This window comes from Cydia strobilella, chromosome 19 (assembly GCF_947568885.1).
Source record: "Cydia strobilella chromosome 19, ilCydStro3.1, whole genome shotgun sequence".
Taxonomy (NCBI): domain Eukaryota; kingdom Metazoa; phylum Arthropoda; class Insecta; order Lepidoptera; family Tortricidae; genus Cydia; species Cydia strobilella.
Window position 1 is genome coordinate 3,923,344 of NC_086059.1, and position 24,063 is coordinate 3,947,406.

General features: G+C 45.7%; 1 protein-coding gene across 2 annotated transcripts; it reads left to right on the forward strand.

Moving 5' to 3' along the window:
* Positions 1-483: 483 nt before the first annotated feature.
* Positions 484-21,480, forward strand: LOC134750036 (zinc finger and BTB domain-containing protein 24-like). 2 transcript variants are annotated; one of them, XM_063685118.1, is made up of 11 exons: positions 484-598; positions 1,732-1,909; positions 2,530-2,723; positions 3,741-3,889; positions 4,569-4,688; positions 5,550-5,768; positions 6,367-6,444; positions 7,865-7,930; positions 9,445-9,528; positions 11,928-12,046; positions 18,051-21,480. In XM_063685118.1, the coding sequence occupies exons 1-10, from the start codon at positions 499-501 to the stop codon at positions 12,042-12,044; spliced, it is 1,305 nt and encodes a 434-aa protein (XP_063541188.1). In that variant the 5' UTR covers positions 484-498; the 3' UTR covers positions 12,045-12,046; positions 18,051-21,480. The 2 variants fall into 2 exon arrangements, with proteins under 2 accessions (XP_063541188.1, XP_063541189.1); XM_063685119.1 differs by lacking the exon at positions 484-598 and adding an exon at positions 822-930.
* Positions 21,481-24,063: the final 2,583 nt, after the last annotated feature.

A 24,063-nucleotide genomic window follows, 5' to 3' on the forward strand; every position in this document is an offset into this window, starting at 1 on the left:
CAAGACATGAAGAAGCACAGAGGCATACGTAACCACGTGTGCAATGTGTGCAACAAGGCCTTCTACGAAGTGTCCAAGCTTAATGCGCACATGAGGGTTCATACTGGTAAGCAAGGGATTCTATAGCGCTCTTAATGTAACTAAACTACTGACAAACGTTCTGCCAAGACATGAAGAAGCACAGAGGCATCCGTAACCACGTGTGCAATATCTGCAACAAGGCCTTCTACGAAGTGTCCAAGCTTAATGCGCACATGAGGGTTCATACTGGTAAGCAAGGGATTCTATAGCGCTCTTAATGTAACTAAACTACTGACAAACGTTCTGCCAAGACATGAAGAAGCACAGAGGCATCCGTAACCACGTGTGCAATATCTGCAACAAGGCCTTCTACGAAGTGTCCAAGCTTAATGCGCACATGAGGGTTCATACTGGTAAGCAAGGGATTCTATAGCGCTCTTAATGTAACTAAACTACTGACAAACGTTCTGCCAAGACATGAAGAAGCACAGAGGCATACGTAACCACGTGTGCAATATCTGCAACAAGGCCTTCTACGAAGTGTCCAAGCTTAATGCGCACATGAGGGTTCATACTGGTAAGCAAGGGATTCTATAGCGCTCTTAATGTAACTAAACTACTGACAAACGTTCTGCCAAGACATGAAGAAGCACAGAGGCATACGTAACCACGTGTGCAATATCTGCAACAAGGCCTTCTACGAAGTGTCCAAGCTTAACGCGCACATGAGGGTTCATACTGGTAAGCAAGAGATTCTATAGCCTTCTTAATGTAACTAAACCACTGACTGACAAACGTTCTGCCAAGACATGAAGAAGCACAGAGGCATACGTAACCACGTGTGCAATATCTGCAACAAGGCCTTCTACGAAGTGTCCAAGCTTAACGCGCACATGAGGGTTCATACTGGTAAGCAAGGGATTCTAAAGCCTTCTTAATGTAACTAAACTACTGACTGACAAACGTTCTGTCAACACATGAAGAAGCACAGACGCATACGTAACCACGTGTGCAATATCTGCAACAAGGCCTTCTACGAAGTGTCCAAGCTTAACGCACACATGAGGGTCCATACTGGTAAGCAAGAGATTCTATAGCCTTCTTAATGTAACTAAACTACTGACAAACGCTCTGCCAACACACGAAGACACACAGAGGCATACGTGACTACGTGTGCAATGTGTGCAACAAGGCCTTCTACGAAGTATCCAAGCTTAATGCGCACATGAGGGTTCATACTGGTAAGCAAGGGATTCTATAGCCTTCTTAATGTAACTAAACTACTGACTGACAAACGTTCTGCCAAGACATGAAGAAGCACAGAGGCATACGTAACCACGTGTGCAATGTGTGCAACAAGGCCTTCTACTCCTCTCTCCTTATGGCAAGCGACAATGTGGTACCTTTTGCTTGAAAACGACACATATGTGCCCAACAAATTTCAGCCGTGGGAAATATAGGTATACATACAGGCGGGCATACATTTGAGTCGTGGGAGTTGACGGAGCCTAAGGTTTTGAAGATCGTGGGAGATCTGGAAATTTTATTTGCGTCGCATATTTGAGCCCTTGGGAAAGGACAGGTTAATCAAAATGTTAAAATAATATTTAGGGCCATGACAATTCTCGCGGCGTTATATGGGTGTTGTTAGTTAGTTCCAAACCTGGTCTTGTATCAAAACTCAACTAAACTCAATTTATATCTTATCAGGTGAACGTCCATTCGAATGCCAATACTGCGAGCGCCGCTTCGCCCAACAGTCCGCGCTCATCTACCACAGGCGCACGCACACTGGTGAAAAACCTTACAGCTGCAAGCTCTGCGCAGCTCGGTTTACCACCTCGTCGGCCAGGAACAACCACATGGTCACACACACGGGCAACAAGAGGTCAGTATGACAAATAAACGTTTTATCTATTCATCACACGGTGTAAGTTGGATGCTACAGCAACAGGGGGGTCAGACCACCAATTTATAGTCTGCATCTTTGCAATGACTTTTTCGTCTAAGACGGTAATCTGTTAAACAAAAACCATTGTTCCATTTGTGCGAGCGGTCGCCCATTGTTTACCATTGAGTCTGAGCGCGTGCTACGGCGCTAGTATAAGTTTTATTTAACTATGTCGGATTAGATTGGTCGGAAACCGTCATCAGTTATGTAACACTAATATTTTTCGGCATTTTCTCAAGCGAATGAATCATCAATTGCATTCATTCCAATTGTTTGCCTCATTTCTTTCCATATCATTTAGGTTTTGGAAAAAAAATGCTGTTTTTGAAGTACATAGTCGATTGAACGAATTTCCGGTTTCATTTTGGCAATATAGAGTAACCCAAGGGGGATTCAAAAAACTTTACGGGCCTGATTTAGTTAAATTATGTTTTATCCCTCTCTTACAAATACAGCTAATTCAGGCCAGTAACGCGTTTATGAATAACGCCATAAATTTTTATTTTTATAAGCTACTGTTTTCTCTATGTGTGAACGCATTTGCTGTTTATTTTCAGGTTCGTGTGCCCAGTGTGTTTCAAGGGCTGCACGTCGCGCGCGGAGCTCCGCGTGCACTCCAGCAAACACACCGGGGAGAAACTGTTCGGCTGCACGCTCTGCTCGGCTCGCTTCAGCTCGGCGTCGTACCTCGCGGTACATAGGCGGCATCACACTGGCGAACGGAAATATAGCTGCAACGTTTGTGGTCGAGGTTAGTAAAAAAAAAATACAAAATATTTATTGCTAGAAAACATTGTTAACAAATTTTTCACAGTGACTCTGACACTAGGCTGAGCCTGTCCTGCCGAGTCCCTTACAAGAATTTACAGAAAGCAACACGCATGCAATAGAAAAAATAGTTAATAGTATTTTCAAGTATACATATTTATCCAGATGAGGTTTAATATTAACAGAGGATTATTGAGGTTTAGTAACATAAGAAACTTCGCCTGCACGTTCGTTGTGAGCACGTTTCACTCGGTGGCAAAATTTGTTTAACCCTCGTGCATTGAAACCCTCACGCAACGCTCAAGATTCCACTTTTCGAACCACTCGCTACGCTCGTGATTCGATTTTGGATTATCTCGCTTGTTCGGGTATCAATATTAGGACGAGCGGTTGAACAACAACTATTGCCCCCTTGTAAAAACAAATGACTATTATTACGCTTGTTAAATACCCATTAAATACTTGAAAAACGTTGAAATTGCAACTATGATTGTACAGATTTATAGTAGTTTTTGCCCGCGACTTCGTCTGCGTGGAGTTAGTAATTTGGGTAGCTTGTTTTTTATCCAATCTGCTTTTTATCGATTCCCCATACAAACATCCCCCCCTCTCCTTTTTACCCCCTTAAAGGATGACTTCTGGGATAAAAACTACCCTATGTCCTTCCCCGGGACTTAAACTATCTCTATACCAAATTTCAACTAAATCGGTTTAGCGGTTTAAGCGTGAAGGTGTAACAGACAGACAGACATACTTTCGCATTTATAATATTAGTATGGATTTAAGGTTCGAAAAAAAGCAGTCACCTATACCTAAATTTAAAGGGCGTATTCCCATTTATCCCACGTGACCGCCGCCAACCATGAGGCGGGGACAAATGCGAATAATTTATATGCAGTGCCTATTCCCATCTGTGCCTGGCGGGACAAATGGGAATACAACGTTTAAAGTGGTTTTTCAGTTTCGATTCCGAAACCATACTAATAAAAACAATTTACAGGTTTCATGGAATCCGGTTCGTACAAGAAGCATCTTAAAACACACGAAGTTAAGCCTGAAGATTCTTCCGAATCCACGGAAATAGATAAGGGGGAAGAGGAAGACAGCCAAACTGGGGAAGAGCAGGAAAGGGAAAGTCCTCAGTCCGAGGTTAGTATTAATTACTTCAGATTTTTTAATAATTATATTAATGAAACTTAATAAACCTACTCACGCTTATATTCAGTTGTAATGTGCTCATATATTAAAATAATATAATAACATAAAAATATATTCGGAATAGGGTATTTGACTGTATTTAAAATAAATTATTTTACACCATGCATGAAATAAAGCACCAGAAGATTAGAAACGTAGACAGCAGTTATTTTCAGACACAATTTCTATTTTAAAATCGGTATAAAACTATAAAAAGTAGGTAATTTGACTGTGACGAGGCTATGCAACAACAGCAACAACAACAACTACACATGAACAACAGCACCAACAACAACACCACAACAACAACACACCAACAACAGCACAACAACAATACCAACAACATGATGACCGCGGGGCCCTATGCTAATGTTACATATAAATTCCATAGTAGTTAAATCGTTTTGACAGTTCGAAAAAAGAAACTGATTTGACTAGTAGTCAAATACCCTATTAGAAAATCACGAGAAAGAGTTAGACTTGGCAGCGACAAAGTTTTACACACTTCATGCTTTCATAAGATTTTTGACGTTTATGGAAGTTTTGCGACACACCTTGTCAGTGTCAAGTCGGTTTATTTACCTAGATTTAGTTATAAAATTCAACATGTGGAAACAACCCTATTGTACAGGTTCAAGAGCAGATCGAAATAGAAGTGCCGCAGGCGCAGAGAAGATACAAGTGCGGAATCTGCGTGAAGACTTACATGTATCTGCACAGTTTGAAGAAACACATGGCTACACATATACAGGTGTGCTCTACTTATATTTCTTCAGACATCGGGATTTTATTGTGTTATTTATGTCGCAGTCATCTGGTTAAATTAGCCAGCTTTGTCAGCTAATACACTATTCATTAAACGCCGGCATACAATTTGATGCCTAGGCCGATAAATAATAAGGTATTACTGCAATGTTCTGCCACCAGACTGCAGCACTAGCCCCTTTAGTAAACCATAGAGTAACTTATACATACTGTGCCTTTAACAGTTTTTTGACAAAAATTCAAAGATAATAAAATATGACATTGATGCATCAAGGCGGTTTGTTTACAGATTACCTGCCGGGAAACGCGAATCCGAAATTTCGCTATCTGCCTCTTTATCGCTCGAATATGCAAGAGTGACAGAGATATTAGATAACGAAATTTCGATTTTCTTGTTTCGCGTTAGACCCCTCAGATTGTAGTGGCGCCACCTACGCAGAATTTCGCGTAATATTTCCTATTGAACTAGAATCACTCAACGTTTAACAACGGCGTATTAAAAGTCAGCCCTTTGAAAATAACTAGTTCACTCAGCAAATTATTTAAATGTAACTTAAAAACTTAAAGAAATGAAGGTACATAAAATAAAATAAATAAATTTACAATAAAATAAGTACAATAACCTAACCGAACATCATAAATTCATCAATGTCACGCGTTCCCGGGCACGCACAGCCATCTCGCTCTTGCTTACGCTCAGTGAGAGTGAAAAAAGAACCTGAACCCCCTGTGAGTTTAACGCAAACTTTAACTTGCATATAGCAGTATCAAGCAATTCGAATGAAATATGATCCAATCTAATTCCAAATATTGGATCTTCCATCTCATTTACGTTATTATTCCATAGCCACAACAGCAGCAGCAACAACAACAACAACAACAACAGCAACAACAGCATCAACAACAACAAGTACAACAGGTCCCACAAATCCAAGTGCAACAACAGCAAGTGCAGCAACAGCAGCAAGTGTCGGTGCAGCAAGTCGGCGCGCAGTTGCAGCAGCAAGTGCTGCAGGTCGGCGGCGTGCAGCAGCTAACGCTGCCGCAGCAACCGTCATACGTCCAGGTAACAACAACAACAACAACAACAAGTATTCTAAGCTTAATAGCACCGTAATATGCAGCAAACCAATGATAATAAAAAAATGTAGGTTTATTTTTAACAAGCAGAACCGTCTGCCAACGAATTTAAAAGTGGAAAAATTATATGTAACTAGCTTTTGCCCGCGACTTCGTCTGCGTGGGCTTAGTAACAGCAGCTAAAGTATAGCGCCTTGAAAAATTCTCATTGCAATTCGAGCATATTATGCACACAAATTAGCGGGCACTTCATTAATTATCTCAATTCCACCCCGCTTTTTACTTTCTTAAGAGATGATTTTCGGGATAAAAACTATCCTATGTCCTTCTCAGGCACTCAACCTATCTCTATGCCAAATTTCATCTAAATCGATTCAGCGGTTTAAGCGTGAAGAGGGAACACACAGACAGAAAGACAGACATTCGCATTTATAATATTAGTATGGATTATGGATCGATACTCCAGTATCGACATAATAATTACATATATACATTTTACTAGATTTTGTTATAAAATTCAACATGTGTCCATCGCCCCTATTAAATATGTATTAACCAATTATTTTATTTCTCGTTATTAACAGGCTGGACACTCCCCGTACCCTGTGATATCGTCAGTGCAATCGTTGCAGTTGCAACAAACGCAGCAACACGTTAATACGGTACCCATTTTACATATTTTATTATCGAGTACCTACTTAATAAAAAGTACTGCTTAGCCCTTAAGAGTCCCCGGCAAGCTCGGCCGAATTTCACCTTCCCATACAAACGGAGTTTCGTTCTCATTTTAAAACTACGCATTTGATTGTAACGAAACTGCATACACAATGACATGAGGTATATCTAGAAGTCTGTAATTAGTTTATATAGCTCTAGTTTATAAAACAAACGATATAGGACAAGATTTGTATGAAAAACTTAAATTCGCTGTATTTTCTTACTATGGTATCTGAAGTTACATAAACTATTTGTGACGTTTTCAACCAAAAGGTACCACATTGTCGCTTGTCGATAAGGTTGATTTCAAATTAATGCTATATGGAAATAGCGCCTTATTGACAACCGACAATAAGTACCCTTTTGATTGAGAATAGCACATTTACAGACGTATTATTCACAACGACGGAACTTAATCGCGTTTAATAAGTTAAGGTAGATATACCTTATCTTGACTTATATTGACCGGGATATAGACCGTGATTACCTTTTGTATTATTTGTGAGCTCCCGATATTTCGACGCAGTTACGTGATTACAGTCCTGTGATTTGTTTGTGTAAAAAACCAGTGATCTCCGAATCAAACACGCGTAGTGACACCGTGAGTGTAGTGTGTTTGGACAGACCAACGAGTGTGAACGCGACCGGACCAACAAGTGTGAATGCGACCGTTGGTAACGTTGAAAGTGAACGCACAAGAATGAGGGTAGACAGAGCGCTGTCTACACAACTTTGACACCCACCCGCTATCTTCAGTCACCCGTGAACATGATGCATGTAACTGCGTCGAAATATCGGGAGCTCACAAATAATACAATAGGTAATCACGGTCTATATCCCGGTCAATATAAGTCTAGTGAAACTAACCGTGAATCATTCAAAACTCTAATGGATATAACCAAAGATAGATATAACTTCGTAATAGATGGATACAGTCTAAGGAAAAAACGTGCCTCGAAAATCAAGAAAATTTGATTCTCGTTCAGAGGGCGCTACTAGTTTTGGCCTACAGTCGTATAGATGGCGTTGACGGTTTCGTTTGTTATTTAACAATTTTAACGCATATCAGTGAAAGAACATGGGTCAAAATCATAAAAATAATTAATGCTAATAAAAAAAATCATTTATCTATATTTAAATACATTCTATCGTATTTTTATAAATCTTCATTTTTAGTTTTAAAGTGTGTCGACAGATGGCAGTGAATTTACTGGGGTTACAAAATTTACTATGACAGTACCGCTCTAGTATAAGTTACTCTATGATGTAACTAAAAAAGTAACTTGACCGTGACGTCACTTGTGCAGTTTTCATATAAATTCCATATTGGCAAATCGTTTTGAGTGTTCTGAAATGTGTTAACAGCAACAACCGCAGCTGCAGGTGCAGACGATACAGATACATCCTCAGCATCAACCGATACAGATTCATGTAAGTGCAACTTTCATTTAATTCAATGGGGTTGGCCGGTCGAAATAATTAGCAGAGGGCGCCAGCATAGCTTGCCCTGTCAATCCCTAGAATTGTGTCAAATTTTTGTTTTTTTAATGCCCTGGATGCCAGCCCTTTAAGCCAAATATCATAGAAAAAGGGGCAAGCTATGATGGCGCCATCTCTGCAAACCTTTGACAGTTGCCAACCCTATTGAATTGTTTTTTTTTTCTTTCAGATTTACATCCATATCTTGTTAGTATAACTTAAGAACTAATGTTAATTTTGTACATAATATTACAACATTTACAACTATACACGGTGGCTAAAAAATAAGTGCATTTCCGTTGCCAGAGACGTTTTGGGATTATACTGAGCAACTTTTACTATGGGACCAACACTGAAATCGGGAAAAAAAATTGGCTGGTTCATTTATTTTGGCTGGTCCATTTTCTATGGGACTTGGGAGGGTAATTTTTTTTTCCCGATTTCGATTTATAGACTCGAGTTTGCAATATTTAGCAATGTACTATTTTTATCTTCTGTATTGGATAAATAATCCTGGGTCACTGCCTAGTTTAACATTATATTATACACTCAGAATGTTGTTGGCAGTGCATCGCTCATGTTCGTCGAGGCTCATGAAGACAATTCTCAGGCGGTTATGCGAAAGAAAATCGTCTCGATGATACATGGGCAGGCTTAGGGGCAGTACCAACAGCATTCTGGAGGTCACTGCAGAGAGGCTTGAGAATCCTATACTGGCGCATTGGATTCGCCAAGTTATAGGCTTTCTTAAATTTAGAAAAAAGGTATATTCAGGGTGGCTAAAAAATAAGTGCATTCCCTTTGCCAGGGAGGTTTTGGGATTATAGACAGTCCCTTAGACAGTCCCAGTCGGTAGCATCACTCAAGGGAAAATTACATAAGTTGTGGCTTTCTGATGACTTGTGTTGTACTTAGTTGAGTACTAAGATTATTTATTTAGTTGTGATAATATATATATATATGTATATATATATATTTATGGGTATATATTTGTGTTTATATGGATATGTATTGTATATATATGTTTATTTTATATTCTAGATTACAGGTTTTAATTATTTACGTTTGTAATAATTGAACCATAATTTACTTTCTGTTCATAGTGTTCGTTTGTCTATCTTGATCTGTTTATTGTTTCATTCTCAATTGCTCAAAGGTTGACTGGAAGAGATCCCTTATAGGGATAAGTCCGCCTTTGTACATTGTATATATTTATGTTTTTTTATTGTGTTTGTAATCTGTTTTATGTACAATAAAGTGTTTACATACATACATACATTATATAGAGATACTTTTACTATGGGACCAACCACGAAATCGGGAAAAAAACTGTATGAAACGCGTGTGCATTGGTCATTACACACATCGGCTTCCTTATTGCGCGCTCGCTTTCAGCTCGCCAGCGCAATATCGCCTCGTGTGTGATGTCCATTGCAACTTAGCACACTTGTTTTATTTCGTTGCAGGCGGTGGGCGTGCAGCAGGTGCAGCAACAGCAGTTGCACGTGGCCACGTCCAGCTGCCAGACCATGCTGCCCAACATATTGCAGGTACAGTCATAATATTAGTTTAGCACCTTTGCATACAGTCACCTGCAATAATATTATGTTACACAATGATGGCCGCAAACACATCTGACATGATCTTATTTGTAGAGCCGTAAGAGCTTGGTATGTTTAAAAAACGAGAAGAGGTCTTATCTAGAAATCACTCAGTCGGGCACAGAAACATGCTTATGCTGCCCTTATCAACATTGAAAATGCATTCAAAAAGCACATACGTTATGGCAATAAAAAATTTCAATAAATTACCAGACGAACTTCGAAACGAAGAACTATACTCTACCTTCATAAGACGTCTAAAACAATTACTTGTCTCAAAATGCTACTATACAATAACTGAGTACTTCGATGACAATTTAAGAGGCCGTAGTCGATTTTGGAGCAAAAATTTAAAATTGATAGATTTAGTCGTTAAAATTATACACGTTTTGTTACGTAATATCTAAATAACAAGTATTGGTTTCTATTAGCACGTCTTCTCATCTTGCCTTTTAATAATGAGGTCGCGAGCGTGCGTCACCGGTAATATATGAAAAGAAGGGGCAGTTTTAAAAAAATCATCAAAAATTTATGGTGGTAAATTATACAAATTGATGTATAAGAATAGTTTCAGCAAATGTTGTAGATTGTTTAAGTATCAAAATTACGTTGAAATTAAGTCGATTTTCAGAGAAATTGTCATTTGTTTTGGAGTAATTTCTGGAGAAAATTGATTTCGTCTAACTTTAATTTACACTACTTCAAAGTCATAATAATAAAAATGTAGTCTGATAAACGTCAAGTACAGGATATGTGTAATACAAAATTACCATGTTTAGCCGTCCAAACTTTACGAAATTTACAAATAAGAGCGACAAAATCAGTGCTTTACGCGCGTTTACCTAAACGTTCATCAGAAAAGCAAACATTACTAATTTAGTGAGTCTGTTTTCAAAAAATTGATGTGATAAAAAGTAAGATAAGAAGACGTGCTAATATAAACCAGTACTTGTTATTTCAAATAGGTAACAAAAGGTGTACAATTTCACCGACTAAATCTATCAATTTTACATTTTTGCCACTAAAATCGACACCGGCCTCTTAACTATATAATTCAAATTCAAACGACTTGACATTTAACTATATATTTTTTAGTATTTAATTATTAACATTCTAATTTGCTATAATTATAAAAAATATTGTTTGACGATAATTCACCAATGTTATATATTTACTACGAATTGATTATTATTATATATCCACTGTAAGTACCAATTTAAACATATCTTGTTTTGTATAAATTAACTTTTTAGCGACAGTGCTACGCCCTTGCAGGGTGACCATGTACCAAATAACCATGGTTTTTGCATGAAATAAATCAGATAGATATAATTCCGTAATAGATGGATACAGTCTAAGGAAAAAACGTGCCTCGAAAATCAAGAAAATTGTATTCTCGTTCAGAGGGCGCTACTAGCTTTGGCCTACTGTCGTATAGATGGCGTTGACGATTTCGTTTGTTATTTAACAATTTTAACGCATATCAGTGAAAGAACATGGGTCAAAATCATAAAAATAATTAATGCAAATAAAAAAAAACATTTATCCATATTTAAATACATTTTATCGTATTTTTATAAATCTTCATTTTTAGTTTTAAAGTGTGTCGATAGATGGCAGTGAATTTACTGTGGTTACAAAATTTACTATGACAGTACTGAATAAATGAAAGAGTCACATATTTTTGCGGCCTTCGCCGAAGTATAACATATCATTGCAGTTCACTGTATAAATTTCAATGCAAGGAGGGTACCTTTTCTGTGCAGCTGACTGTACGATTGAGTTCATGTCATTGTTGCCGAGGGATGGGAAGAAAGGCATTTTCTGACGAGGTACCTAAATGGCAAAAGGTTCGAGTCAGTAAATGCCTGTTTCCACCGAGGTATAGTGTATTTGGCATACGTTATTGTACATGTACACGTTCGCTCCGCGTAGTGCGCGCCGCGCAGCGGACAGAAATGTAATTTTCACTGGAATCGTACGAACTTCATATTTTCACTGGAATCGTACGAACTTCATATTTTCACTGGAATCGTACGAACTTCATATTTGCCCGCGGGCGCGCGGCGGCCGGGCGTTATCGTCGCTGAGATAAAAATTACGCACTTTGCGTTTTCGATTTACGAACAAAATGCGATCATTTCCGAGCATGTTGTGAGCCTGTGAACTCTACAAGTGTGAATCAATTTAAAAATTATGATTTAGACGTACCAGCATCAAAAATAGACTAGACAAACGTATCTGAACTGTGAAATCGTTCTAAGTGAACTTATTAGACGTATCAGCATCAGCTGCCTGTCTAAAACGAAGTAATAATAATGTTTGAGCAAAATATGATTGTTTTCCAGCTGGGCGGCGGCACCGTGGCGGTGTCCGGGCTGAGCGGGGCCGACCTCAGCGGCGTCGCGCACCGCATCATCCTGCAGCAGCCGCAGCACCCCGCCGTCTACACGCTGCACCACTAGAGGTGCAGGTGAATGTCTAGCGGCGTCGCGCACCGCATCATCCTGCAGCAGCCGCAGCACCCCGCCGTCTACACGCTGCACCACTAGAGGTGCAGGTGAATGTCTAGCGGCGTCGCGCACCGCATCATCCTGCAGCAGCCGCAGCACCCCGCCGTCTACACGCTGCACCACTAGAGGTGCAGGTGAATGTCTAGTGGCGTCGCGCACCGCATCATCCTGCAGCAGCCGCAGCACCCCGCCGTCTACACGCTGCACCACTAGAGGTGCAGGTGAATGTCTAGCGGCGTCGCGCACCGCATCATCCTGCAGCAGCCGCAGCACCCCGCCGTCTACACGCTGCACCACTAGAGGTGCAGGTGAATGTCTAGCGGCGTCGCGCACCGCATCATCCTGCAGCAGCCGCAGCACCCCGCCGTCTACACGCTGCACCACTAGAGGTGCAGGTGAATGTCTAGCGGCGTCGCGCACCGCATCATCCTGCAGCAGCCGCAGCACCCCGCCGTCTACACGCTGCACCACTAGAGGTGCAGGTGAATGTCTAGCGGCGTCGCGCACCGCATCATCCTGCAGCAGCCGCAGCACCCCGCCGTCTACACGCTGCACCACTAGAGGTGCAGGTGAATGTCTAGCGGCGTCGCGCACCGCATCATCCTGCAGCAGCCGCAGCACCCCGCCGTCTACACGCTGCACCACTAGAGGTGCAGGTGAATGTCTAGCGGCGTCGCGCACCGCATCATCCTGCAGCAGCCGCAGCACCCCGCCGTCTACACGCTGCACCACTAGAGGTGCAGGTGAATGTCTAGTGGCGTCGCGCACCGCATCATCCTGCAGCAGCCGCAGCACCCCGCCGTCTACACGCTGCACCACTAGAGGTGCAGGTGAATGTCTAGCGGCGTCGCGCACCGCATCATCCTGCAGCAGCCGCAGCACCCCGCCGTCTACACGCTGCACCACTAGAGGTGCAGGTGAATGTCTAGCGGCGTCGCGCACCGCATCATCCTGCAGCAGCCGCAGCACCCCGCCGTCTACACGCTGCACCACTAGAGGTGCAGGTGAATGTCTAGCGGCGTCGCGCACCGCATCATCCTGCAGCAGCCGCAGCACCCCGCCGTCTACACGCTGCACCACTAGAGGTGCAGGTGAATGTCTAGCGGCGTCGCGCACCGCATCATCCTGCAGCAGCCGCAGCACCCCGCCGTCTACACGCTGCACCACTAGAGGTGCAGGTGAATGTCTAGTGGCGTCGCGCACCGCATCATCCTGCAGCAGCCGCAGCACCCCGCCGTCTACACGCTGCACCACTAGAGGTGCAGGTGAATGTCTAGCGGCGTCGCGCACCGCATCATCCTGCAGCAGCCGCAGCACCCCGCCGTCTACACGCTGCACCACTAGAGGTGCAGGTGAATGTCTAGCGGCGTCGCGCACCGCATCATCCTGCAGCAGCCGCAGCACCCCGCCGTCTACACGCTGCACCACTAGAGGTGCAGGTGAATGTCTAGCGGCGTCGCGCACCGCATCATCCTGCAGCAGCCGCAGCACCCCGCCGTCTACACGCTGCACCACTAGAGGTGCAGGTGAATGTCTAGCGGCGTCGCGCACCGCATCATCCTGCAGCAGCCGCAGCACCCCGCCGTCTACACGCTGCACCACTAGAGGTGCAGGTGAATGTCTAGCGGCGTCGCGCACCGCATCATCCTGCAGCAGCCGCAGCACCCCGCCGTCTACACGCTGCACCACTAGAGGTGCAGGTGAATGTCTAGCGGCGTCGCGCACCGCATCATCCTGCAGCAGCCGCAGCACCCCGCCGTCTACACGCTGCACCACTAGAGGTGCAGGTGAATGTCTAGTGGCGTCGCGCACCGCATCATCCTGCAGCAGCCGCAGCACCCCGCCGTCTACACGCTGCACCACTAGAGGTGCAGGTGAATGTCTAGCGGCGTCGCGCACCGCATCATCCTGCAGCAGCCGCAGCACCCCGCCGTCTACACGCTGCACCACTAGAGGTGCAGGTGAATGTCTAGCGGCGTCGCGCACCGCATCATCCTGCAGCAGCCGCAGCACCCCGCCGTCTACACGCTGCACCACTAGAGGTGCAGGTGAATGTCTAGCGGCGTCGCGCACCGCATCATCCTGCAGCAGCCGCAGCACCCCGCCGTCTACACGCTGCACCACTAGAGGTGCAGGTGAATGTCTAGCGGCGTCGCGCACCGCATCATCCTGCAGCAGCCGCAGCACCCCGCCGTCTACACGCTGCACCACTAGAGGTGCAGGTGAATGTCTAGCGGCGTCGCGCACCGCATCATCCTGCAGCAGCCGCAGCACCCCGCCGTCTACACGCTGCACCACTAGAGGTGCAGGTGAATGTCTAGCGGCGTCGCGCACCGCATCATCCTGCAGCAGCCGCAGCACCCCGCCGTCTACACGCTGCACCACTAGAGGTGCAGGTGAATGTCTAGCGGCGTCGCGCACCGCATCATCCTGCAGCAGCCGCAGCACCCCGCCGTCTACACGCTGCACCACTAGAGGTGCAGGTGAATGTCTAGCGGCGTCGCGCACCGCATCATCCTGCAGCAGCCGCAGCACCCCGCCGTCTACACGCTGCACCACTAGAGGTGCAGGTGAATGTCTAGCGGCGTCGCGCACCGCATCATCCTGCAGCAGCCGCAGCACCCCGCCGTCTACACGCTGCACCACTAGAGGTGCAGGTGAATGTCTAGCGGCGTCGCGCACCGCATCATCCTGCAGCAGCCGCAGCACCCCGCCGTCTACACGCTGCACCACTAGAGGTGCAGGTGAATGTCTAGCGGCGTCGCGCACCGCATCATCCTGCAGCAGCCGCAGCACCCCGCCGTCTACACGCTGCACCACTAGAGGTGCAGGTGAATGTCTAGCGGCGTCGCGCACCGCATCATCCTGCAGCAGCCGCAGCACCCCGCCGTCTACACGCTGCACCACTAGAGGTGCAGGTGAATGTCTAGCGGCGTCGCGCACCGCATCATCCTGCAGCAGCCGCAGCACCCCGCCGTCTACACGCTGCACCACTAGAGGTGCAGGTGAATGTCTAGCGGCGTCGCGCACCGCATCATCCTGCAGCAGCCGCAGCACCCCGCCGTCTACACGCTGCACCACTAGAGGTGCAGGTGAATGTCTAGCGGCGTCGCGCACCGCATCATCCTGCAGCAGCCGCAGCACCCCGCCGTCTACACGCTGCACCACTAGAGGTGCAGGTGAATGTCTAGCGGCGTCGCGCACCGCATCATCCTGCAGCAGCCGCAGCACCCCGCCGTCTACACGCTGCACCACTAGAGGTGCAGGTGAATGTCTAGCGGCGTCGCGCACCGCATCATCCTGCAGCAGCCGCAGCACCCCGCCGTCTACACGCTGCACCACTAGAGGTGCAGGTGAATGTCTAGTGGCGTCGCGCACCGCATCATCCTGCAGCAGCCGCAGCACCCCGCCGTCTACACGCTGCACCACTAGAGGTGCAGGTGAATGTCTAGCGGCGTCGCGCACCGCATCATCCTGCAGCAGCCGCAGCACCCCGCCGTCTACACGCTGCACCACTAGAGGTGCAGGTGAATGTCTAGCGGCGTCGCGCACCGCATCATCCTGCAGCAGCCGCAGCACCCCGCCGTCTACACGCTGCACCACTAGAGGTGCAGGTGAATGTCTAGCGGCGTCGCGCACCGCATCATCCTGCAGCAGCCGCAGCACCCCGCCGTCTACACGCTGCACCACTAGAGGTGCAGGTGAATGTCTAGCGGCGTCGCGCACCGCATCATCCTGCAGCAGCCGCAGCACCCCGCCGTCTACACGCTGCACCACTAGAGGTGCAGGTGAATGTCTAGCGGCGTCGCGCACCGCATCATCCTGCAGCAGCCGCAGCACCCCGCCGTCTACACGCTGCACCACTAGAGGTGCAGGTGAATGTCTAGCGGCGTCGCGCACCGCATCATCCTGCAGCAGCCGCAGCACCCCGCCGTCTACACGCTGCACCACTAGAGGTGCAGGTGAATGTCTAGCGGCGTCGCGCACCGCATCATCCTGCAGCAGCCGCAGCACCCCGCCGTCTACACGCTGCACCACTAGAGGTGCAGGTGAATGTCTAGCGGCGTCGCGCACCGCATCATCCTGCAGCAGCCGCAGCACCCCGCCGTCTACACGCTGCACCACTAGAGGTGCAGGTGAATGTCTAGCGGCGTCGCGCACCGCATCATCCTGCAGCAGCCGCAGCACCCCGCCGTCTACACGCTGCACCACTAGAGGTGCAGGTGAATGTCTAGTGGCGTCGCGCACCGCATCATCCTGCAGCAGCCGCAGCACCCCGCCGTCTACACGCTGCACCACTAGAGGTGCAGGTGAATGTCTAGCGGCGTCGCGCACCGCATCATCCTGCAGCAGCCGCAGCACCCCGCCGTCTACACGCTGCACCACTAGAGGTGCAGGTGAATGTCTAGCGGCGTCGCGCACCGCATCATCCTGCAGCAGCCGCAGCACCCCGCCGTCTACACGCTGCACCACTAGAGGTGCAGGTGAATGTCTAGCGGCGTCGCGCACCGCATCATCCTGCAGCAGCCGCAGCACCCCGCCGTCTACACGCTGCACCACTAGAGGTGCAGGTGAATGTCTAGCGGCGTCGCGCACCGCATCATCCTGCAGCAGCCGCAGCACCCCGCCGTCTACACGCTGCACCACTAGAGGTGCAGGTGAATGTCTAGCGGCGTCGCGCACCGCATCATCCTGCAGCAGCCGCAGCACCCCGCCGTCTACACGCTGCACCACTAGAGGTGCAGGTGAATGTCTAGTGGCGTCGCGCACCGCATCATCCTGCAGCAGCCGCAGCACCCCGCCGTCTACACGCTGCACCACTAGAGGTGCAGGTGAATGTCTAGCGGCGTCGCGCACCGCATCATCCTGCAGCAGCCGCAGCACCCCCGCCGTCTACACGCTGCACCACTAGAGGTGCAGGTGAATGTCTAGTGGCGTCGCGCACCGCATCATCCTGCAGCAGCCGCAGCACCCCGCCGTCTACACGCTGCACCACTAGAGGTGCAGGTGAATGTCTAGCGGCGTCGCGCACCGCATCATCCTGCAGCAGCCGCAGCACCCCGCCGTCTACACGCTGCACCACTAGAGGTGCAGGTGAATGTCTAGTGGCGTCGCGCACCGCATCATCCTGCAGCAGCCGCAGCACCCCGCCGTCTACACGCTGCACCACTAGAGGTGCAGGTGAATGTCTAGCGGCGTCGCGCACCGCATCATCCTGCAGCAGCCGCAGCACCCCGCCGTCTACACGCTGCACCACTAGAGGTGCAGGTGAATGTCTAGCGGCGTCGCGCACCGCATCATCCTGCAGCAGCCGCAGCACCCCGCCGTCTACACGCTGCACCACTAGAGGTGCAGGTGAATGTCTAGTGGCGTCGCGCACCGCATCATCCTGCAGCAGCCGCAGCACCCCGCCGTCTACACGCTGCACCACTAGAGGTGCAGGTGAATGTCTAGCGGCGTCGCGCACCGCATCATCCTGCAGCAGCCGCAGCACCCCGCCGTCTACACGCTGCACCACTAGAGGTGCAGGTGAATGTCTAGTGGCGTCGCGCACCGCATCATCCTGCAGCAGCCGCAGCACCCCGCCGTCTACACGCTGCACCACTAGAGGTGCAGGTGAATGTCTAGCGGCGTCGCGCACCGCATCATCCTGCAGCAGCCGCAGCACCCCGCCGTCTACACGCTGCACCACTAGAGGTGCAGGTGAATGTCTAGCGGCGTCGCGCACCGCATCATCCTGCAGCAGCCGCAGCACCCCGCCGTCTACACGCTGCACCACTAGAGGTGCAGGTGAATGTCTAGTGGCGTCGCGCACCGCATCATCCTGCAGCAGCCGCAGCACCCCGCCGTCTACACGCTGCACCACTAGAGGTGCAGGTGAATGTCTAGCGGCGTCGCGCACCGCATCATCCTGCAGCAGCCGCAGCACCCCGCCGTCTACACGCTGCACCACTAGAGGTTGGTTCAACGGGGACTGCTTCGTGGCCACTCTACCCGATATGCTTGCGACACGGCACCGCAAACTATGCGCCACCTGCTGGACTGCCCCGCGTGCTCGCACTCCTGCTCTGAATCTGACCTGAGAGACGACACGGTCACGGTGACGGGCTATCAGCACCGCCGCTTTCTGGGCATCCACTGTTTAGGGGAACCTCGACACGAGAGAAGATGACCGCTAGAGGATCGTTCACTTATTATTACTTCACATAGAGAAGCCATACCAAACAATGAAATTGCCGCAATCGCAACCTGCAGGCGAGGGGAGCGGGCCAGGAATCACGCGACCAAAACGTCGCAAGCGCCGTGAAATTCATGGCGCTTACGCGTTTAGGTCGCGAGATTCACGCTCCGCTTAGACTGGGCGTTTTCTAAAATAAATATTGAACACCTGATTCTCACAGATCCTGGTATTTTTGGGTTATTTCGACTCGGAATCACAAGCATATTCAATCCAGATGATTTAAAAAAAATGTCCCAAAAATTTGTATGGAAATTGTACATATATCCACTACATACTACACCACGCACATTGATTTGTTTTCTCTTAGGGCGTCCTACCTGCAGTGCCAGTTTCACGTGATATTTTTGGAACAACCTCGCACATACAAATGAAAAAAAAAAAACACTAAAACGTGACATAATGGAATGGACATGTTGGGACATCCTTTTTTAATGGCAGGATGGAGAATGCTCTCGATTCTGAGTATGTCCAGATTTGAAAGAATCAGGTTTTCAATATTTGCTGAAATCGTTTCGTTTCGAAATCGTTTCTCTGCAAATGATTGTCATTTTTGCTAGGCCCCTAAGAAGCTAGTCTAAACACTTTTTGATACACCATTTTACATGGGATCAGTTTTGATATTATACAATATAAAAATGGCATCCGACAGAGCCGTTCGTAGAGTTTTTTAATGCAATAAACAGTGACATTATCATAAAATAGAGGTGATACCAGCATTACAATTTTATATTACAATAGTAATTCAATCAAGACTATTCTGTGCCTATTTACATAGTCCGTCTAAACTAACTTTGCACCGATTTTAACGGAACAAAGTGAGGTGTCATGTTTTCATAGAAATTCGACATTGATTGCCATTGCCACACTGTAATTACAAGTGCCATGCAGAGTTAGATTGGTCCGACTCCACAACATTCACGTGTTCAGTTATTGGCTATTGCGAAGTTCGTTGTGGGAGAACTGAATGTCAGTTGTCGTTAGTCCATATTGTGTTTACTGATATACCACAAAGCCGTACACATACACGCACAGACAATATACCTTTTACATCAGTATATACATAAATGTAGTAATAATTAGCCATATCACATTAATGGTTATTACAAAGCCCGTAGTCCACTGTATAGAGTTAAGGACTTTCCTATAGTATGAATTTTCTCAAATGATTTTTACGCCTAAGACCCTAATCTGTTAAACAAAAGCCATTTGTACAGCCACAGGCTAGGGCCGAGTACCTGGACAATGGTGGACTGATTAAATTTTTTTTTTTTTTTTTTTTACTTTATTTAGAACACAAACAGTCACATATACAAATGGGTTTGAAGTACAAATGTACTTAACATACTTAAGAAAACAGACCTGGAGGTTCATTAGTAAGTACATAATGTTAACATACACACTAAATAGCAGAGATAAAAAGGAGATAAAAGAAAAACATGAGCCTACGGTTGTCCTACCGGAAAGCCGGAAAATGGATGAAATGGTACTCTTGCGCTGCGTGTGCCTGCACAGACCGCTTAAGACCTTATCTTTATAATTAATAAAACAGGCTTATAAACACAATTTATATATAAAAAAAAAAGAGTTTTTGTTAGAAATTAAGACTTGCTCTCATTATTTTAAAATTTTCATCTGTAAAAACTTATTGAGTCCTTTTTAGAGAAGACTCAACGTAACACAAGAAATGTTTTCTTCACAATGACACACATAATTTTTTATTTATTACGAAAGTCCTTATTGAAAAACTCGAAGAAGGCAGCGATAGCAAGGGATCCTAATGGCCCAAGTCCCTAGCCCTAACTTATCCTAAGACAAGGATGTCTGTTACCGTGAGACCTAAGGTAACAGACGGATTCCTATTGGGAAGGAATCGGGTAAGTGGATGGATACTTGCTGCCGATCACTCAGGCTCAAGTGACCGATTAAGGCTGAAGGTGTCTTATGCCACAGCAAGGGTACCTAAGAACTAAGAAATGTGGGGGAAGGAATCCTCTACTCTCAGAGAATCGCCCTGAGCTAGCAGAGGTTTTGAGTGTGGAGGTAGTGAAACACCAACGGACATTTGGTATCTGATTTATTTACAATGTTCCTATCTATTTATACAATCTTCGTCTACAGCACACATACGTAAATTATTTTCGTGTACTGTCCGTGTAAATTGCAACTAGTGCCGGCTTATGCCCTAGTTGCATAGACGCGAGTCAGCACGAGTCAGTACGATGCGGTTACGAAATCTGTTGTTTAAACACCATTGTTTTTTTTTTGCAAGCGGTCGGCTCCCGTTGGCAAAGCAACGTCGTTTAAAAAGCAACTGTATCGTGGTAGTATTAAGGTTTAAATTTATGTTATATATATGTTTTGGTAATATAGGGCGATCGACCACCTCAATGTAGGCGAGCGCTCATATTATTACATAGATTTGAACCTTAATACTATAACGATACAGTTGCTTTTTAAAGGACATTGTTGCTTTGCCACGTGGCTAATACGGGTGTTAACCGCTCGCATGAAATAAATAATGGCTTTTGTTTAACAGATAAGGGTTTTAGGCGTAAAAATCATTTGAGAAAATTCATACTATACCTATTCTATTTCTACAAGCAGTGACGAAAATGTTAGCTGTTCTATAATCTGTCAATAAAGCTAGTGGAAACTGCCAAAATGTACTTAGATATTTTGTTTATAGTAGTTTTGTAATCTAATAGAGTTAGACCAAGGTAAGTTCGCAACGATTTTGATAGCTTAGACTGTGCAAGTGTTATTTTAAACGTCAAACTTCTATGAATAGAAATGTGACGTTTTCAATCAAAACTTACCATAAGGACGAAAATTGCTTGTATCTTCATACGAAAAACCTGTTAGAGCATCCTTATGGCAAGCGACAATGTGGTACCTTTTGCTTGAAAACGACACAAATTATGATGTTTTAATAACACTTACACGGTCTTCTAACTAACTTAGTTTAGTCCAACTCTATTAAAGAAATATTGAATATATTTGTCAGTACAAGGAAACATTTTATTTAACACGAGGTGAAGTCGTGATTAGTTTAAGTTAAGAGCCTCTTAAGAGCAAATGCCCTGTTTACATAGTCATGTAGTATAACTTAACGTAGTGTTCATTAAGCAATAAATATATTTTATAATATGCAGTGTGTTTTATTACACACCGTTAAATAATACCTGCAATAAAAAAATACAGGATTTACAAATGGCAGACACAGGGCGGACACGCTATACATCAAAAATCACTTGCGTTTCTATGTGTGAACGGCTCGTCTGTACACGCGTCATGCGTCATAGTGTGAGCAAGTTGCTTAAAAATAGTACTGAGAGTACGCCAGAAGTCCGCCAGATTTCTGTCGCGGGGCGAGTTGATTCAAGTCGGGCGAGGCGGTGCTGGGCCATTCTGTATAATACTATTACTTATTATTCTGTGGCAAAGAACCTAGGTCACTACACAGGTGTAATTCTGTGGCCCTAGTGAAAAAGGGTACAAGTCTCGCGCAACTTATAGGTGTAAAAGGGCATAAGTGTTATTCACACCCGCCCGACGCACGACACTGCCCGAGACGTGTACCCTTTTTCACTAGGGCCACATAATTTTACTTGTATAGTCTGCATCTTCTCAAATGATTTTTTCGCCAAAGACCCTAATCTGTTAAACTAAAGCCTTTGTTCCTTTTAAGCGTGCGTGTGCCCATTGTTGGTGAGCGCATGCCACTCGCTGATACACAACGGTTACGCGCTCACCAACAATGGGCACACGCAAAAAAGGAACAAAGGCTTTTGTTTAACAGATTAGGGTCTTTGGCGAAAAATCATTTGTGAAGATCGACATGTGTATATACTATTTTATACTATAACAGCCCATCGTGTGCGGCGCGTCATCGTGAAACCGGAATCATTATTAAAACGTGACGCGACACCGTGTTGAGTCGATCAAATTGTATTATTTTATATGACCAGAATCACACTATGAACACCCAACGCGACATCACGTGGGGTGTTCATTAAATCTGTTCATATAAAATAATACAATGTGATCGTCTCGACACGCGTCGCGTCTTGTTTTAATAATTCAATTCCAGCTTGAATTCAAGTCGGAATCCACGGTTGTGGTAGGAAGGTCGGATTCGGATTGGGCTGTAGCTGTGCGCGTCAGTTGATAGTTGACGTCTTTGGCGGTCAAACTGTTAATGTCTCCTGCTTCAAAAATTCTGGTGCTGATTGTACAATACATTGTACGTACAATCGGGCATTCCTGGTGAACCACCTTAAGGGCAAAAATCGTTTTAACGTCTTGCAAACGGTCAGGTGATGTCATAAAAGTGATGACCAATGACACTTAAAAATGAGGGTTTTGAAAGAAAAAGGTTAGCTCAGGTAAAGTTTATTGCAGTTCATTGTCTGTGACGGATTTGCAAACTAATATAAGGAATCCAAAATGCATCCTAATTAGTTATCTTAACTGTCCTTATACCGATATCGGTGTCCTATCGGTGTCTGTTGTCTTATACCGATTGTGTCTTACATGTTTTTACCCTTTTCATTATTAACCCGTGGAGCGCCCTATTGTCACCAGTGTCAGTAGTTAGTATAGGAGTTCCATACTCCATCGGTGTGGGTACTCTGGCGCAATAAGCCAGGGCCGCCGGAAGGAGTCACGGTAGAATCTCGGGCATCCCATGGCTCCTTCAAAACGGTAAGGCGGGTGACGCCGGAGTGGCTTTTAGTGGGTATACCTCCTTTCCTCCTCTCTAAAGGAGAGAATGGCTGCAGGAGGGAGTCCCACATATCCCCCAATGGCTCTCCAGGCCGGGGGAATGGGTAACGCATTTTACCACTCCGTCAAAAAAAAAGGAGTTCCATACTACTGTGAAACTGGGGCGCTACAGGGGTTAACAAAGAATCCTAAATGCATCGTAATTGGTTATCTCTATGCGAGGCGGAGTATAGCTCGTATCGTAAGGATCGAGGTAAAAAAAATCTGAAGTGTTTCACCGGGAATGTCCCCAAATGTACGTGATAGGTATATAAATAAAAAAGCAGATTACTAAAAATATCAATTATTATTACAGTACAAGTACCGACAAATTAAATCAATCTTATTTGCATTTCTTCCATAATTCCAATAATATAATAGATACAGCGACCGGATACAATTATTTATCTTATCATTACGAGTTTTCTAATTCTAGGAACAAATTTAAATTCGAGGAAATGTAAAAATATATTTTTTTTGTATGCCGAGACTAAACTTGTCAAATCACTGTTAAAAAAAATTACAAAAATACATAAGAAAACGAATAAAAAACTTAAATATCGTGATACTAAATCATCGACATCGAAAGAGATGCTGACCGGACCAAGGTCGCGGTCCGGTACGCCAGTGTTTACAGATTTTCTCTAAAAGCTGATGTCCTTCTGGACATTAGCAGTCTTTATGTGTTTCTGTAAATATAAGTTATCTTTACTTTCCTAAATCACCCTCCACACTCGTGCGCGAAGCCGCGAACGCGAGTGTGGAGTCTAGTTCGCTAATCAGCGAAATCGACCACACTTGCGTTCGCGGCTTCGCGCCGCGTAGTCTGGAGCGACTTATGGAATAATAGTACATTATTGCAGAGGCCGGGAAAGGGCAATTCGTGGATGAGTTTAGATTTGCTATTCCTGCCGAGGCATATTTAGTGCTTTTCTCCAAACATGCGAGGAAATAAGGTAACATAAT